General features: G+C 42.6%; 1 protein-coding gene and 2 pseudogenes across 1 annotated transcript in view; all 3 read left to right on the top strand.

Annotated features, from left to right (window-relative positions):
- Positions 1–729, top strand: part of LOC117701325 (induced myeloid leukemia cell differentiation protein Mcl-1 homolog pseudogene) — a 2807-nt pseudogene extending 2078 nt beyond the window's left edge.
- The window catches only part of LOC117701311 (histone demethylase UTY-like), a 21061-nt gene extending 5083 nt beyond the window's left edge, over positions 1–15978 (top strand). Inside the window, exon 5 of the mRNA XM_034493091.2 lies at positions 15217–15978. Coding sequence (XP_034348982.2) covers positions 15217–15978 — 762 coding nt within the window. The remainder of the gene's footprint in view (positions 1–15216) is intronic.
- Positions 1490–2336, top strand: LOC143433763 (egl nine homolog 1-like; annotated as a pseudogene).
- Positions 15979–16246: the final 268 nt, after the last annotated feature.

Here is a 16246-nt window from a genome sequence, read left to right as displayed (position 1 = left end):
AGCCGCTCAGCCTCCTCCTTGTGCCGCCGGAGGAGATGAAATGGCCTCGTTGGCTGCCATCCTGTTTCCCCAAGGAGGAGCTGAACAGCTGTGAGCCAGAGGCAATCAGCTAGGCGCCAAGGTCAGGCCATGCTGCCCCTACTGGGGCGTGTGAGCCAACAACTCACTGCCCTCCACTCCGCTCCTGCCTGAGGAGGAAGTGGTACCACCAGTCCCTGGATGTCATCATGCACCTGCAGAGCAGGCGACCGGCTCCAAGGACTCAAAGCCTCTGGGCGAGGCTGCCACAGAAGGCTGCATGGCGCTGGAGACCCTGCGACGCGTGGGCAATGGCGTGCAGCTCAACACGAGCCTACACCTTCCAGGACATGCTTCGGAAACTGGACATTAAAAACGAAGACGATGTTAAATCTTTTTTTCGAGTAATGGTCCATGTTTTCAAAGATGGCGTAACAAACTGGGGCTGGATCGTGACTTACTCCTTTCGGTGCTTTTGTGACCAAACACTTAAAGAGCATAAACCAAGAAAGCTACACCTAACCGTTAGCAGAAAGTATCACAGATGTTCTTGTAAGGACCAAACGGGACTGGCTTGTCAAACAAAGGGCCTGGGATGGGTTTGTGGAATTTTTCCACCTACAGGAGCTAGAAGGCAGCGTCAGAAATGCACTGCTGCCTTGTACCTGTGTTGCTGGAGTAGAGACTGGCCTGGCATAGCTAGTAAGATAGCCTTGTGAGTGCAATACATGACTCTTAAAATTCCAGCCACCAAATTACATGCTTCTGTGAAAACAAATGTATCTGTGAATGTGGACTTGAAGCTGCCCAGGATTTTAACTGACCAGTTCTACTGTAGCAACATAGTACAAAGAAGGTGGCTACAGGATCGTGGCTAAGGAGAATAAATACATGGGGAAAGTGCTCCCTCTGAAAGAATTACTGTATGAATGACACTCTCAGCAAACTTTGGGTGGCCATGGAGGAGGATTCCTAGAATTAATGAAAGAGGTGGATGGAAAGGTTCGATTTTCTTGTCTGGAGATGGAAGAATGGTCCGTCATCAGACTACTCTTAAGAGTTCAATAAACATGCAGACTCCATTACTCTGCTCATAGGGTTGAGAGAGAAGCGTTAACAATGTTGGTGATTTGTGTAAAATGGATGTTTAACCTACAAGTAAAACTATGATTAGAAGATGCAGTGTCGGCGCGCTGAGCTAGTGGCCCCCGCAGGCCCCCGCAGGCCCGCGCCCTGCCCGCCCCCACCCCCCTATCGACACAGCCGCCTGGACCCGCCTTCCCAGGGCGCGGTGTGCTGCGCAGGCCGCGCGCTCTCCCGCGCCACGCGGCGCTAGGCGGCCCCGGCGAGGCAGGCGAGGCCAGGGAGCGCGCGGCTTCCCGCAGCGGGCGGCGGCACGGCGGTCCGGACAGGTGCCCAGACGGCCCCGCCGCCGCCCGGCTCCCGGCCCGCAGCTCGCCCTGCCGCGGCCATGGCCAGTCTGACAGGCGGGCCCGGCGTGCTGAGCGCCAGCGAGCGCGAATTGCAGTACTGCGAACTGTGCGGGAAGATGGAGAACCTGCTGCGCTGCGGCCGCAGCTCCTCCTACTGCTGCAAGGAGCGCCAGCGCCAGGACTGGAGCGACCCCGGCCGGGTAGAGTCCGGCTCCTAGGATCCTCCACCAAACAGGTCTCCAGGACCCGAGCGCGCCAGCCTGTGCCCAGCGGGCGGCGGCCCCGGGGAGGCGCTGAGTCCCGGCGGAGGACTCCGGCCCACCGGGCAGACCAAGCCGCTTCCCGAGCTGAAGCTGGCGCTGGAGTACATGGTGCTGTGCATGAACTAGCACGGCATCTGCGTGGTGGACGTCTTCCTGGGCAGGCAGACGGGGCAGCAGATCGGCGACGAGGTGCGTCGCCCTGCAGGACACCGGCAAGTTCACGGACGGGCAGCTGGTCAGTCAGAAGAGTGACTCTTCCAAGGACATCGGGGCGGGGGCGCGGGGGCGGGGGGGGGGGAGGATCAGATCACCTGGATCCAGGTCAAAGAGCCCGGCTGCGAGACCATCGGCCTGCTCATGAGCAGCATGGACGACCTGATCCGCCACTGCAGCGGAAAGCTGGGCAACTACAGGATAAACGGCCGAACGAAGGTAAGTGGCTGGGGCTTGCTCCCGAAGAAGAGTCTATGAGGACACCCCCCTCCTCCCGCAGGGGCTGGCGCTCTGCTTTAGCGTGGCTCCTTTTGTCCCAGTAGTACTCTTAGCCACAGGGCTGAGCCTGCCGGAGCCCTGGTCACTCGTGGGGGTCGTTGGGGGTACCAGGTACATCGAGTCTGGGTGATGCATCTTGCCTGTGTGCCTGAGCTAGTTAAAAGCTCCGCGGTTTTCAGCGCGCACCCGGCTCTGATTGAGAGCCAGACACTGTGTTTAGCTGGGACTCTGTCAGCTGCCCCCAGAAAGGTCCTTTTAAAAGCCTGTGGTCGGAAGACTCCCTGTGTTCAGGAAAAGCTTGGCTGCCTGCTCCCCTCCCCCTTGTAGCTTTATCTTGCTGGCTGTCCCTACTGTTTTGAAACCCACTACCAAACCGGGGAAGAGGTGTTTCCGTTCCCAGGGCTCATAGTAGGTAGGTTACACTCAGAGCACTGGTTTCCTCTATTCGCTTTGTTAATGTGATTCTCCCGTTGAAAAAGGGCTGCGTCTGTGGCTTCTTGGTTTGGTTGTTTATTTATTTTTAAAACAAAACCGACAGGGAATTGGAGGTCGGAGTGCTCCTTTTAACTTCAGGTTTGGTGAGATCTTGTTTTCTTCTTCTTTCTCTTACTGTGGCAGTTCCTTCCAGTCTGCTGCTCCCTCCCTCCTGCGGCAGACAGTGACTCTCCACTTTCGTTCCCTGTTCCCGGATCTGAATCTGTTCTTTGTATTCTCAGCCTCCCAGGGCACCCTGATCCACCCTCCTGTCTACAGTCAGTCCGAGTTTTGGGAGGTTTTGGAAAACCCTGATACACCAACTTGTACACACAAGCTCTTCCCGGTAATCATTGGTCGTGTGGGTTTTGAACTATGCTGACAGTCGGACTGAGCTTGTTTAGGAGGGGAAATACAACGAATTCAATGAGAAGCCTAATTTTCTGCAAACTCAGTACTGGATGGGGGCACCTGTCTGGGGGATGGGAGGTCTGGGGGATCAACCAGCCTAGAGTCAGGGAGGATGGGCTGGCTCCTGCTCCGAATTTGAGCTCACACTTTCATTCATTCAGGGTCTGTGGGGGGCAATTTTAAGGACTTCCTTTCATCAGGCCGCTCATCTTAAAAATTACATCTATCACTTACTTTGAGTGTGTGCTTGCATGCCTGCGTGTGCATCCGCAGGGAAGTCAGAGGACAGCTTTCCAGAATCGATTCCCCTACCGAGTGGGTCCTGGGGATGGAACTTAAGTCACAAGTACCTTTACCTCCTGAGTCACCACACCTGCCCCTCATTGAACTTTTTGACTAAGAAAAAAAATTAGGTCATCATATTTGAACATGTAATTTAATTTCTTATTAAAAAGAAAAAAAATTGTTGCTTTTGGGCACTAAGACATCTATCACACACTCCTCCCAAATACTGAGCAAGCAGGCTGCTTCAGGCTTCCGACTAGACTCCATACAGCCAATGTCATTGTGATTACACTGTTGGACAATGAGGGGCTTCCCTGACTTACACTTGGGGTAGTAAAAGTCAGGTCATAGGAGGCCAGGGCCCACCATTTAGGTACCTGGGTCAGGTTCAAGTTGGACTTGAAGCCTCCGTTTGCCTACATCTTTAAGGATACTTTGTCTGTCTGTCTGTCTGTCTGTCTGTCTGTCTGTCTGTCTGTCTGTCTATCTATCTATCTATTTAAGACAGGTCTCACAATGTAGCTCTGGAACTCATTGTGTAGACCAGGCTAGCTTTGAATTCACAGCCCTGCCTCTGCCTCCCAGGTGCTGGGATTAAAAATGTGGGCACTCTCTAGTTTTGAAAGACATTTCTGTTGATGGTGAGGGGTAAGTCATTGACACTCTGGGTCTGGCTATGTAAACTGTTTTTGACTATGCCGTTTCCTATACTCAAAAGCAGCTGTGTGTTTAGTCTCTAAGCTATACTCTTTTGAGCCTATCTCTAAGGGGTTATCCAAATGATGCTGTTGTGTTTGGTTGCCTTCGGGAGAGTTATCTTTTGTCTTTGTCCTGTGAGAGCTGCTATGCTTCCTACCAGTGTGTATCTCACTTTAGTCATTGGTGCAGTAGTGGTTGTCAGCGCCTGAGCCCCCACCTCAGAGCCAGAAGAGGCCTAGGGGGATCTATTCTCTCACTAGAAGGAGCACTTTGTATTACTTTAAAAAATTTTTTATGTGCAGAAGAAAAAAAAAGAAGATGCAGTGTTGTACAAGAATGAAAAGAAGGGAGGCACTCTCTGAGCAGTCACGGGTGTGCTTCTTGACAAAGTTCAAGTGCTCAGGACTTTTAGACCTATTTACTTTGGCTTGGTTTGGAGGACTCTTAAGTTTATTAGCCTAGTGATGGCCAAAAACTAATTGACTTAAGGTTCACAATTAGTTACAAAACTGAATAGCCTCAATTTTTAAGAAAACTCATGAAATGTATTTGTCTGTAAAAATTGTATATATGTTTGTACAGAAAGTCTATTTCTTTGAACATAAGAAGGAACTCTTGGATTTAGTTTTTTTCCATACCCTTTTGAAATTTGCAGCTTCTGTAGTTACAGATTTATTTCTTACAGCGTTTTGAAACTTTATCATCCTTTCTAGTGTATATACAGAACCAGTTGTGTGTGGACTGTTTGTAGTAGAAAACTCAGGTTTATAACTATGCAGGGTTGATTATTCAATCTGTTTTTGCATTTAAGGATCACAGGTAGATGTAGGACATTTGATTGCCTATTGACTTACTAAATTGTAAGGTGGTTTGGGAAGGCAGGCTAGAATCTTAACCATGTTGCTATTCACAGGGTTTACTTGTTTAACTCAAGTTTAAGCCTGGTGTCAATAAAACAAATATGCATTTCTTTTCTACTAAAAAAAAGAATAAGGCCTTTTGTTGTTATTAAAGGATAACTTATAAAGATGAGTGGTTAAAATGAGAAAGCTTTGTGAACTTTTTTTTTGTAGACCTAGTAAGATTTTAAAGATACAGACATACAGACATACTTTTCCTCAAATGTTATTCTTAGGTTATACTTTAGAGACGTTTTAGCTGTAGAGAAAAACATGTATTTTAAGATTTATTTATTTCACGTATGTGAGTACACTGTCGCTGTCTTCAGACACACCAGAAGAGGGCATCAGATCCCATTACAGACAGTTGTGAGCCACCATGTGGTTACTGGGAATTGAACTCAGGACCTCTGGAAGAGCAGCCAGTGTTCTTAACCGCAGAGTCATTTCTCCAGCCCCTCCTTTTTCAACATCTTAATTTCTCTTAACACTTTGCATTAGGTTGATATAGTCTTCAGAGTAATTAATCCAGTTTTCTAAATTTAATCTGTACTTAACACCTTCACTTGGGGCAATCGCTGATGTTTTTATTGTCTCTGGACTGTAGCTTTTCCAGATTATTACCTTTGTTTTTATGTTACACCATTTTCTTTCAAGATTGACATCTTTTATTTAGAAATCTACATGTAGTTTACCCTGCCTTTTACTTATAGTTTTAATTGTTAAATGATGGTCTCTCCAGTGGGTACATAGTTTGTTAATCTTGTCACTGGTTGATTATGTAGTTATAAGTTGACAGTTATCATGACAGTTTTCATTGATCTGGAGGCTTTAAATCAGTGGAATAAATACCTAGGTATCTTGGCTAAGCTAAACAGTACAACCGTTTAATTTTATAACTTTACCAAACTCTAGTTAAACCTGATAATGACATTTTGTATCCTACTTTCATGATGGACACACTATTTCTTGAACTGTTGACACTGTTTTGGAACCAGTAATGCTTATTAGGGATCAGTGACATTTCACTGTAATTTTTAAATATTTAATATTCATTCACATGTACATATCATGTGATCTGATTAAAATTTCCTTCTGTTCTCATTTAGAGACACACTCCCTCCAGAAAAAAATTGAGACTGTTCAGTACAAGCCTATGTGTTGATACGTACAACGAAGGTTTCCATTCCAGCCAATATGTTTTCCATGTAGACATCTGTTTCTTCTGGCTCTTTAGAGTTATTCTTTACAGTTTTCAATAATTACATTTGAAACTTTTTGGGGAAAAGATATGTGATAATAAACAGCTGAGCCCACCATAATCTCTTCTTCTTTGCATATCCACCAGGTCTGGGGCCAGGAGTGAGTTTTTTCCTGATTAGCTACTTATGCTCCCATAGATGGTCGTAATTTGGTGGTGGTGGTGGTGGTGGTGGTGGTGGTGGTGGTGGTGGTGGTGGTGGTGGTGGTGGTAGTGGTGGTGGTGGTGGTGGTGGTGAGGGTCTCAATGGTTTCAAAACAAAAGTACATGAAGTTGTTTGTAGGGAGAAATAGTGGGGCAGAAAAGGGAAGAATTGGAAGGGATGGAATAGACCATAGACTTAATCAGACCATATGATATGTATGCTTGAATATTAAGTTCAGTGAAAAAGAAGTTGGGTATTCATACATCATCTATACCCATATTTTATTTCTTAATCTTGCCAGTCTAGCTATATTGTAAATTTCATGTTTCATAGCTGGATATTGTAGAAGAACATTATAGTATTGTAAAAGCTAATCATTACAAATATAACTTGCCTCATTACTATGAGATTGATTTCCCAGTGTCTCATGACTCAGGTGTAAGGTGTCTTTAGCAGTGTTGTCTTAAATGTCAGTTTCTGGAGAGTAACCATATGCTTGACAGTACCTGTAGTGATTTTGTTTTGTTTTGTTTTGTTTTGTTTTGTTTTGTTTTGTTTCATTTGTTTTGTTTTGTGAGGACTGATGGAATGAAGTGACCAGCAACTCAAAGAGGTAGACCATACTTGGAACTGGTCTTTTTAAGCCATGGTGCATGCGTAGGCATTGTTTTCCTATTTTAATGTTACTCTGTTTGGTTTCCACATGGGTTATTTATCCCTCTGAATACTCCCTCTTTTACTCTTCCATTTCCACTCCACTTAACCTTTCCTGTTCTGTTGTTTTGATTTTCCCTTTTCCCCTTAATAACACTTGTGTTCTGTACCCTTTTACTTGAAATTTCTTTTCATGACCCCTTGTTAGTTTCCTGCCTTTTGTGGGTATTTTTAACTAAAAGCACACATATTTAACAAGTCTAAGCTACCATCCACATATGAGGAAATTTGTTCCATTATTCTCTCCAGGTCATGGTAACTTTGTTCAAAATGATTTTTCGAGTTCTTTCCTTTTAGGTCTGAGTTTCATATTTTTCATTTTTATTTTAAAGTGAAATAATAGTCATTTGTGTATATGAACTACGTTTTTATTATTTGTTCATTTAGTGATAGTCATCTAGGCTGTTTCCAGTCCATTGTGACAACAATGTACATGGATGAGTCTTTTGAGTAGATGATAGATCATTTTGTAGATTGTTTTCTTGTTGGGGTCCACACTAGCCCCACGTTGGGGCGACCAAAATAATGTTGGGGTCCACACTAGCCCCACGTTGGGGCGGCCAAAAAACATCGAAGCCCAGGCAAAATGTTGAGGCCTGGGCTGACCCACATTTGGGCAGCCACTGTATTCCAGCCCAAGCTGCCGCTATGGTCTGCTGGTCGGGTTCAGCAAGAGCGAGGGTGAGGGCAGACTCTACCTAATGTCTGATGTGTCTGATTCGTCTCTCTATAGTCTGAATCTGATCTGTTCTGTCTCTGCCTTTTATATGTCTCACTTCTAAGCCACGCCTTTTGGTCACACCTTTAATCATGCCCTTAGGTCTTGTCTCTAACTCTGATCTCTATACTTCTAAGTCATACTCTTAAATCACACACCTTTAATCTCACACGCCTTTAATCTCAGGCATCTTTAATCTCAAGGCATCTAAACCAAGATTATCGGAGTGTTCTCAGCTGCTGTAGGCTATTGTAATTTAAATCTCATGTCAGGGTATATGGCTCAAGATGGCTGCAAAGCTGATAGCCGCTTTCTGCTAAAAGTCGGCCCCCAACATTTTCTAGCTGTTGTAACAACCTCTACCCTGATTTTTATGATAGCTACACCAGTTTGTATATTTCCACCAGTATTTCTCCTTAGCTATATATACCCCACCCAGCATTTGTTGTTTCTTAACATTTTTATCCTATGCTTTCTGATTTGGATTAAGATTAAATCTAAAAATACTAAATATGATTTCTCATTGCTAGATAAGCATGTTGAACCTTGAGAGAAAAAATACTTGGTTTTTTTTCAATAGTTTATTTATTTACATTTCAGATGGCATCATCCCCTTTCCCCATTTCCCCTCCCTAGAACCCCCATCCCATCCCCCCTCCTCCTTTTTGCTTTTATAGCATTTTAATGACATGCACATATTAAGGTCAGTTCTAGGTTGAGGGTCTAATAATACAATAGATGCAAATAGTCAAGGAACAAGCAAGACAATAAACACAAATAGTCAAAGAACAAGTAAGTGCATACCATGTGTGTTCTTTTGTGATTGGGTTACCTCACTCAGTATGATATTTTCTAGTTCCATCCATTTACCTAAGAATTTCATGAAGTCATTGTTTTTAACAGCTGAGTAATACTCCATTGTGTAAATGTACCACATGTTTTGTATCCATTCCTGTGTTAGGGGACATCTGGATTCTTTCCAGCTTCTGGCTATTATAAATAAGGCTGCTATTGTCCTTGGAGCATGTGTCCTTGCTATATGTTGGAGCATCTTTTGGGTATACGCCCAGGAGTGGTATAGCTGGGTCCACAGGTAATATACTATGTCCAATTTTCTGAGGAACCACTAGGCTGATTTCCAGAGTGGTTGTACTAGCTAACAATCCCACCAACAATGGAGGAGTGTTCCTGTTTCTCCACATCCTAGTCAGCATCTGCTGTCACCTGAGTTTTTGATCTTAGCCATTCTGACTGGTGTGAGGTGGAATGTCATGGTTGTTTTGATTTGCATTTCCCTAATGACTAAAGATGAACCTTTCTTTAGGTTCTTCACAGCCATTCGATATTCGTTAGTTGAAAATTCTTTTTTGGGCCCTATAACCCACTTTAATTTTTAATTTTTAATTTTTTTCCATTTTATTGCTTATTTTATTTACATTTCAGATGCCATGCCCTTTCCCCATTTCCCCTCCATAGAAAACCCCCATCCCATGCCCCCTTCTCTTTTTTGCTTTTGTACGTTTTTTGTTTTAATGTTAACCTGTTGAGGCCTGACGTGGGACGCAAAAATGTTGAGGCCTGAGCTGCCCCCCACTTTGGGCGGCCAAAAATGTTTTTCCCCGGCCCAAGCTGCCACTCCTCTGCACTCGTCTTCGGGTCAGGGTTCAGCAAGAGAGAGAGTAAGGACAGACTGGAAGAATGGAGACCAGACCAGTCTCTCTTCCTAGTCCAAGTCCCAAGTCTTGAGTTCCTAGTCCCTAGTTCCTAGTTGTACTCCCCCTAGTTCCTAGTTGTACTCCCCCTAGTTCCTAGTTGTAGTCCCCCTAGTTCCTAGTTGTACTCCCCCTAGTTCCTAGTTGTACTCCCCCTAGTTCCTTGTTGTACTCCCCCTAGTTCCTAGTTGTACTCCCCCTAGTTCCTAGTTGTACTCCCCCTAGTTCCTAGTTGTACTCCCCCTAGTTCCTAGTTGTACTCCCCCTAGTTCCTAGCTGTACTCCCCCTAGTTCCTAGTTGTACTCCCCCTAGTTCCTAGTTGTACTTTTTCTTGTTCTCTTCCGAGTGTCTAATGTCTACTCCTACTCCTAGTGTCTGAATCTCTGTTACTCCAAATTGTTCTCTAAGTTGTACTCTCTAAAGTGTCTGGTTCTCTGATCTCTCTACCGTCTGCCTCTGCCTTTTATATGTCTCACTTCTAAGCCATGCCTTTAGGTCACACCTTTAATCATGCTCTTAGGTCTTGTCTCTAAATCTGATCTCTAAGTCGCACACCTTTAAGTCTCACACACCCAAGGGAAATTCCTGGATATCTAAACCAAGATTATCAGAGTGTGCTCAGCTGTTGTAGGCTATTGTAATCCAAGTCTCATGTCAGGGTATATGGCTCAAGATGGCTGCAAAGCTGATAGCCGCTTTCTGCTAAAAGTCGGCCCCCAACATTAACCAAAGGCTTTATAAGTTTGGTAATGCTCAATATCAATCATAAGTGTAACCCAATACCCAACCTAGATATATCAACTATCTTTGACTGGCGGAGACATGTGAACATCTGCCTCCATGTCTGTCCCCCCTCTCTCTTTCTCATCACCTAGCTCCTTCTCTCCTTCTCCTCCTCCTCTCCTTATTCCTCTTCTCCTTACTCCTCCTCTTCCTCTACATACTCCTCCCACCTTAGCTCCTCCTACATATCACCCTTCCTGTTAAAATAAAGCTTTTCTCTCAAAATACTGTTAGAGCATCACTATACCAATTTATGTCAGTAAGAAGGTGCAAGATAGACCTAATGCCCAGTCCATCATTTTGTTGACTAAGCAGAACCTCTGTCATCTGTCCTACCTGAAAGACTTAGTTCTGAACCTGGCTTTTTTTTTTTTTTTCTTGGCTTTAGAATGAATGCCAGCTGAAAACCATCCACTCAAATCTTTTCTCTCAAAGTAAATAGCAAGGATTGGCTATGAGACTATAAGTTTTCAACCCCATCAGAAATTCAGAATGACTGAGTTAACTGAAATTATGGGAAGCACAAAGCATAGCTTTTAAAACTTAGCCAATTTATAGAGACCTCTGAACACCTGGACAGTCCCTATGCTACAGAACGTTGGAGCATCAAATTTTCAGCCTTCTGGCCCAGGATCATCTATCTGACAGACCTAGTGATGCAGAATTATTAAGGGCTGATTACTCTGTCTTGGCAGATATAATCAGTCGACTTCTGCAAGTGTGTCCTTTTCTGGACAGTAATTTGTCTGTAGAAGGAAAGAGGTAATTCTTGTCTAGTGGCTGTCTCACCACAACTGGAGTAACTCCAAAGATGCTCAATTTCTTCCTAGAATCCAATACAGATAGCTGTCAGGAGCAGACAGGTCTCTAATCAAAATGAACATTAATACAGAAATGTTTGTCATAACAATTCTGTGGACTTCTGACGTTTTGAAAACCAACTATCCATGTAAGGTAATCTGGACTGTTGTCTGTTAACTCCTCTCAGCTATTTCTAAATACAATATAGAAAACACCCTAACAATAAACTCAAAGCCATGAATTTGCTATAGGTCCTTTACTCACAGGCTGACCATCTCAAATCAGTTAGAAAAGTTAAAGAAGGACTGGGTCTAAGCCCTGTATTCCTAAATGTGTTATATAGGCACAATGCCTATGAGAGCAACAATATTCATCTCACTTTTATATCAGTAAGAAGCTCGTACCAATGAAAGCCTTAAATTTGAAATCAAAGTAAATTTTGTACTATTTAAGAAATTATACCTTCATCTTAATAACAATTATACATATTTCTACCAATGGGTTATGGCTAAGCAATAAATCCTAGTTAATCCTCCCTGTTCCAACAAAACTACTACTTTTCCCTAGAAAGACAGCCCAATATTAACCACCTCAGACCCCAAGCCCAGGAAATAGGGGGTGCTCGCTCTTCTTTAACTTCTTCAAGTTGATTATGGGTATTGAGATATTAGAAGAGGGGTGGTGGGAAGAGTAAATTGATAAGCCTCTGATGCTGTGTCTTCACTGCATCCAGCTGGAATTCCAGGACATCGGAAGTTTGAGCAGGTCTGCTCAGCTTGCTTGATGAGTAGATTCACCAAGGCTATGTATTCTGCAATGTACAATTCTCAAAACAAATTTTATTATCAAGATAATTTTTTGTTTGATTTCTGGAATCTAGTCTTCTGGCGGCCTGCCTCTGTCATGTCTAATCCATATAATTCTGAGAGTTTCTATGAGGGTGTGCTCCCACCATCCTCCCATTTTCACCTTCCTGCTCTCAAATTCCCCAACACTAGGGAATCCAAACTTTCAGGCACCAAGGCCCTCCACTTCCACTGATGCCTAACCCCTTACCCCATCCCCCCTCCTCCAATTACTATGAGGGTGTGTTCCCACCATCCTCTCATTCCCGCCTCCCTGCTCTTGCAATTCCCCAACACTAGGGAATCCAAAGTTTCAGGTAACAAGGCCCTACACTTCCACTGATGCCTGGCAAGGCCACCATCAACTACCTATACAGGTGGAGCCATGAGTCCCTCCTTTTGTGTTCTCGGGCTGGAGATTTTATTTTATTTTTTAAATTGGGTATTATAGTTACATTTCAGTTTTTATCCCATTACCCCACTTCCCCCCACCACCCAGAAACCTCCTATCCCATCCTCCCTCCTCATGCTTCTATGAGGCTGTGCCCCCACCTACCCTCCACCCCACTCCCCCTCCCCACCCTCACACACCCCCCCACCCCATGTTCATCTAGTCCTTCATGAGACCAAGAATCTCCTCTCCCACCTATGCCCAACAAGGCCATCCTCCTACATACACAGCTGGAGCCATGTGTCTCTCCCTATGTGCTCCCAGGCTGGTGGTTTAGACCCTGGGGAGCTCTGGTTGGTTGGTATTATTGCTTTCCTCCTGGGGTCACAAACCCTTTCTGCTACTTGAGTCTTCTCTCTAACTTCTCTATTGGGAAAATCCTTGATCAGATCAGTGGTTAGCAGTGAGCATTATCCTCTGAATATGTCAGTCTCTGGCAGATCTCTAAGGAGACAGCTATATCATATTCTTGACAGCATGCACTTCCTGACACCCACATCAGTGTCTAGCGTAGGTGACTGTACATGGGATGGATACCCAGGTGGAATGGTCTCCTGATGGCCCCTCCATCAGTTTCTGTCCTACACTTTGTTTCCATATTTGCTCCCTTGAGTATTTTTGTTACTCCTTCTAAGTAGGTCTGAGGCATCCACACTTGGTCTTCCTGCTTCATGAGCTTCATGTGGTCCATGAGTTGAGTCTTGGCTATTCCAAGCTTTTGGGCTAATCTCAGCTTATCAGTGAGTAAATACCATGTGTGTTCTTTTGGGATTGGGTTACCTCACTCAGGATGATATTTTCTAGTTCCACCCATCTACCTAAAAATTTCTCGAATTCATTATTTTTAATAGCTGAGTAATATTCCATTGTATAAATGTACCACATTTTTTGTATCCATTCCTCTGTTGAGGGACATCTTGGTTCTTTCCAGCTTCTGGCTATTATAAATAAGGCTGCTATGAACATAGTGGAGCACATGTCTTTGTTATATGTTGAAGCATTTTCTGGGTATATGTCCCGGAGTGGTATAGCTGGGTCCTCAGGTAATGCTACATCCAAGCATGTGGGGGGGGAATTCAAGGGTGGAGAGGTGGGAGTGGGGGTGGGTTGGTGGGGGCACATCCTCATAGAAGCATGAGGAGGGAGGATGGCATAGGAGGCTCCTGGGTGGTGGGGGGAAGGGAGGTTAGGGGATAAAATCTGAAATGTAAATATAATATCCAATAAAAATGGAAAAAAAGATCAGCTCATCATCACTATACTGAATGAAGTCCATATTTTATAAGTCTTTTTTCATTATATTCAGAGAAAGACATCCCGTGTATTTTTGCTTTCACCACATAATGAAGGTGCACTAAAAGTTTTTAATTTAAACTTCTTTGGTCTGGGTAATTGTGGCATAGGCCTTGATTAATTCCAGCACTCCAGAGGTTCAGCTAGGTAGATCTCTATGAATTTGAGGCCAACTTGCTCTTCAAAGTGAGCTCCACTTAATCCACTACTTCAGAGTAAGACCTTGTTCCCGTACAATTCCTAATGCTTTAGTCTGTGGCTAGAGAAAAAAAAAGTAAACTTGTGTGTGCTTATTTTCTGATTATCTGTGAAAATTCTTGAAATTACTTGTCATAATGTACCTAAATGTTTAACAAATGTTCATTTATATAACAAACAATTATTTATATAATAAGGATTAAAAACAATTTAAATAGTTTACTGTTATTTTACATGGAAAATGTAACTTTATAAGCTGCCATGTGGATCTTGAGAACTGAATCTCAGTCATTTGGACAAGCAGCCATTGCTCACAGCCACTGAGGCATCACTTCAGTCTTGATTTTTGTTTTTGTTTTTGTTTTTAAATAAGATGTCATTGTTTAGCCCTGGCTATCCTCATGTAGACCAAGATAACCTTGAACTCACAGTAAGTCACTTCTATAGTCATAACAGCTTTTCCTTTGTATATCAGACTTTTACTAACTGCAGCAAAACGTACTAATGTTGTTGTTGTTTTGGGTTTTGTTTGTTTCTTTTAAAGAAGGATTACTTTATATTCTGATATATAAAAACCAATATCAGGGTTGGAGAAGTGGTTCAGTGCACTTGCATTCTTACAGAGGACATGAAACAGTTTCCAGCATTCACATGGTGGCTTACAATTATCTTTAAATCTTCTATTCCAGAAATCTTATTCTTCTGGACTCTTTTGGCAGTACAGGCATATTGTACACATGCAGGCAAAACACTCATAAAACTTAAAAATAAGGTGAAAGAAAAAACAGACAAATAGCTAGGTACTGTAAATTTAGACCAGAGAGCATGAATACAGATACACCATTTCTAAATGTAGTCATATATATATATATATATATATATATATATATATATACACATGTGTGTATATATACATATATATACACATACATATATAGTTAATACATGTATTTTACTGTCCAGACAGTATACATTGTATATTAAATTTATTAAAAATTATAATTACCTTAGTTTTTCTATGTTTATGACTGTATGCATATGTATTATAACTTAAGTCTATTTAATAAATATAGTGTTTTTAATGTGAGAGTGTATACATCAGTATTGAACAATATGAAGTTCTCAAATTTTTATTCAGAAGAACCTGGGAAGAGGGCAAATGGAATCAGATTAAGTATTCAAGTTCAACTCTTTACTCTGAAAACTTTAAAATGTTGATTATAGACAGTGCTAGAGATATTTTATACATCAATTGTTTATTTTTGTCATTGCATATATGAATTTTATAATATTCAAATCAAGTTTTTTTTCTTTTCGTAGGGTCTTGGTAAAGATCAACAACCTCCATTTCAAACTGGATCCACACAATCTCTCCAAGCAGCTAGCACTGATAATCAGAATCAGAATGGAAATCATACTCTGCCTCAAAATTCAAAGGGAGATGCTCAAAACGATTTCTTACATATTCCTACCTCTGAAGAACAAAAGATCATTAACTGTACCAAAGAGAGCAAGGATTCAAGAAGTAAATCCTTGAGTTCTAAAACGAGTAGGCAAGATAGAGACACATCTAATATCTGTGTTAATGCAAAGGAACATTCTAATCATATTCATCAGATCTCATCAATTCCTGTTTCCAGCCTTAATGAAGATTCTATGTCACCAAATTTAATAATTGTAGACAATCCTCAGATTTCTGTCTTGGTTGGAGAAGTTATTGACAATGTGGACCGTGACACTGGAACTTGTGACAAAGTAAATAATGTTCATCTAGCCATTCATAAAAAGCCTGATAATCTTACTACTTCTTTACCCTCTTCAGCCAGTTCCACAGAAACACTTTCTCTAAAGCTTACTGAGCAGACACCCATTGTTACCAGCTTCATCAGTCCTCACAGTGGAGTACACACAATTAATGGAGAAGGGCACGAGAACTCAGAGAGTTCTGTCAGTGTTAATGTTGGCCTCAGACCTAGACCTCAAATTATACCATCAATGTCTGTGTCCATATACTCCAGTTCAACAGAAGTTCTGAAAGCATGCAGGTTAGTGTGTTTAAAGTTCATCCAAAAGTGGAAATGATTGGCTACTGTCCAGATAAGAAAGCATGAAATATAACTAAAACAAAATACTATATTTTCCTTGTAAAGTGTGTGAAAGACAGGAAAACAGCAGTTTCATATGCAGGGTGTTTTCCCCTTAGACTTAGATGTTGATAAATTGTGTTTTGTTGTTGTGGTGGTGGTGGTTGTTGTTGTTGTTGTTGTTGTTTTCTTTTTGTAAATTTTGTGAAACATCTTTTTGTAATGTTACTCTTACTGCTTATTATAGTTGCCAGCCATAATTCTGA

Source organism: Arvicanthis niloticus (assembly GCF_011762505.2).
Source record: "Arvicanthis niloticus isolate mArvNil1 chromosome Y unlocalized genomic scaffold, mArvNil1.pat.X SUPER_Y_unloc_4, whole genome shotgun sequence".
Classification (NCBI taxonomy): Eukaryota; Metazoa; Chordata; class Mammalia; order Rodentia; family Muridae; genus Arvicanthis; species Arvicanthis niloticus.
This window is presented reverse-complemented; position numbering and strand designations above follow the sequence as displayed.